The sequence below is a fragment of the Cystoisospora suis genome (genome assembly GCF_002600585.1).
Source record: "Cystoisospora suis strain Wien I chromosome Unknown contig_6731, whole genome shotgun sequence".
Classification (NCBI taxonomy): domain Eukaryota; phylum Apicomplexa; class Conoidasida; order Eucoccidiorida; family Sarcocystidae; genus Cystoisospora; species Cystoisospora suis.
This window is the reverse complement of record NW_027159518.1, coordinates 1-247: the sequence shown is the minus strand read 5'-3', so window position 1 is coordinate 247 and position 247 is coordinate 1. Positions and strand designations below refer to the sequence as shown.

The window sequence follows — 247 nt, the reverse complement described above, 5'->3', positions numbered from 1 at the left end:
GTTTCTCCTCTTCTCCTTCTTCTATGGTAGCTTGACGGAGAGCGGGCACTGAAGCGCAAAGTGGTGGACCGACTACGATCGGAAATCGACTGGGCGCGGAGCGAAGTCGCATATTATCGCCAATGTGTTGAAGACGCAAAGAAACTTGTTGCCAGGGGGAGACTCCAACAAGAGCTCACCTCAACGTATTATGATAAGAGGTATCAAAGATCAGAGACTCTTACAGAATAACAGATTTGTCGGGGGG

General features: G+C 49.4%; 1 protein-coding gene across 1 annotated transcript in view; it reads left to right on the top strand.

Moving 5' to 3' along the window:
- The window catches only part of CSUI_010138 (uncharacterized protein), a gene marked incomplete at its 3' end in the record, with an annotated part of 9,046 nt that extends 8,845 nt beyond the window's left edge, over window positions 1-201 (top strand). Inside the window, exon 10 of the mRNA XM_068070243.1 lies at window positions 31-201. Within this exon, the coding sequence (XP_067917781.1) occupies window positions 31-201 (171 nt within the window). The remainder of the gene's footprint in view (window positions 1-30) is intronic.
- Between the last annotated feature and the right edge of the window lie 46 nt (window positions 202-247).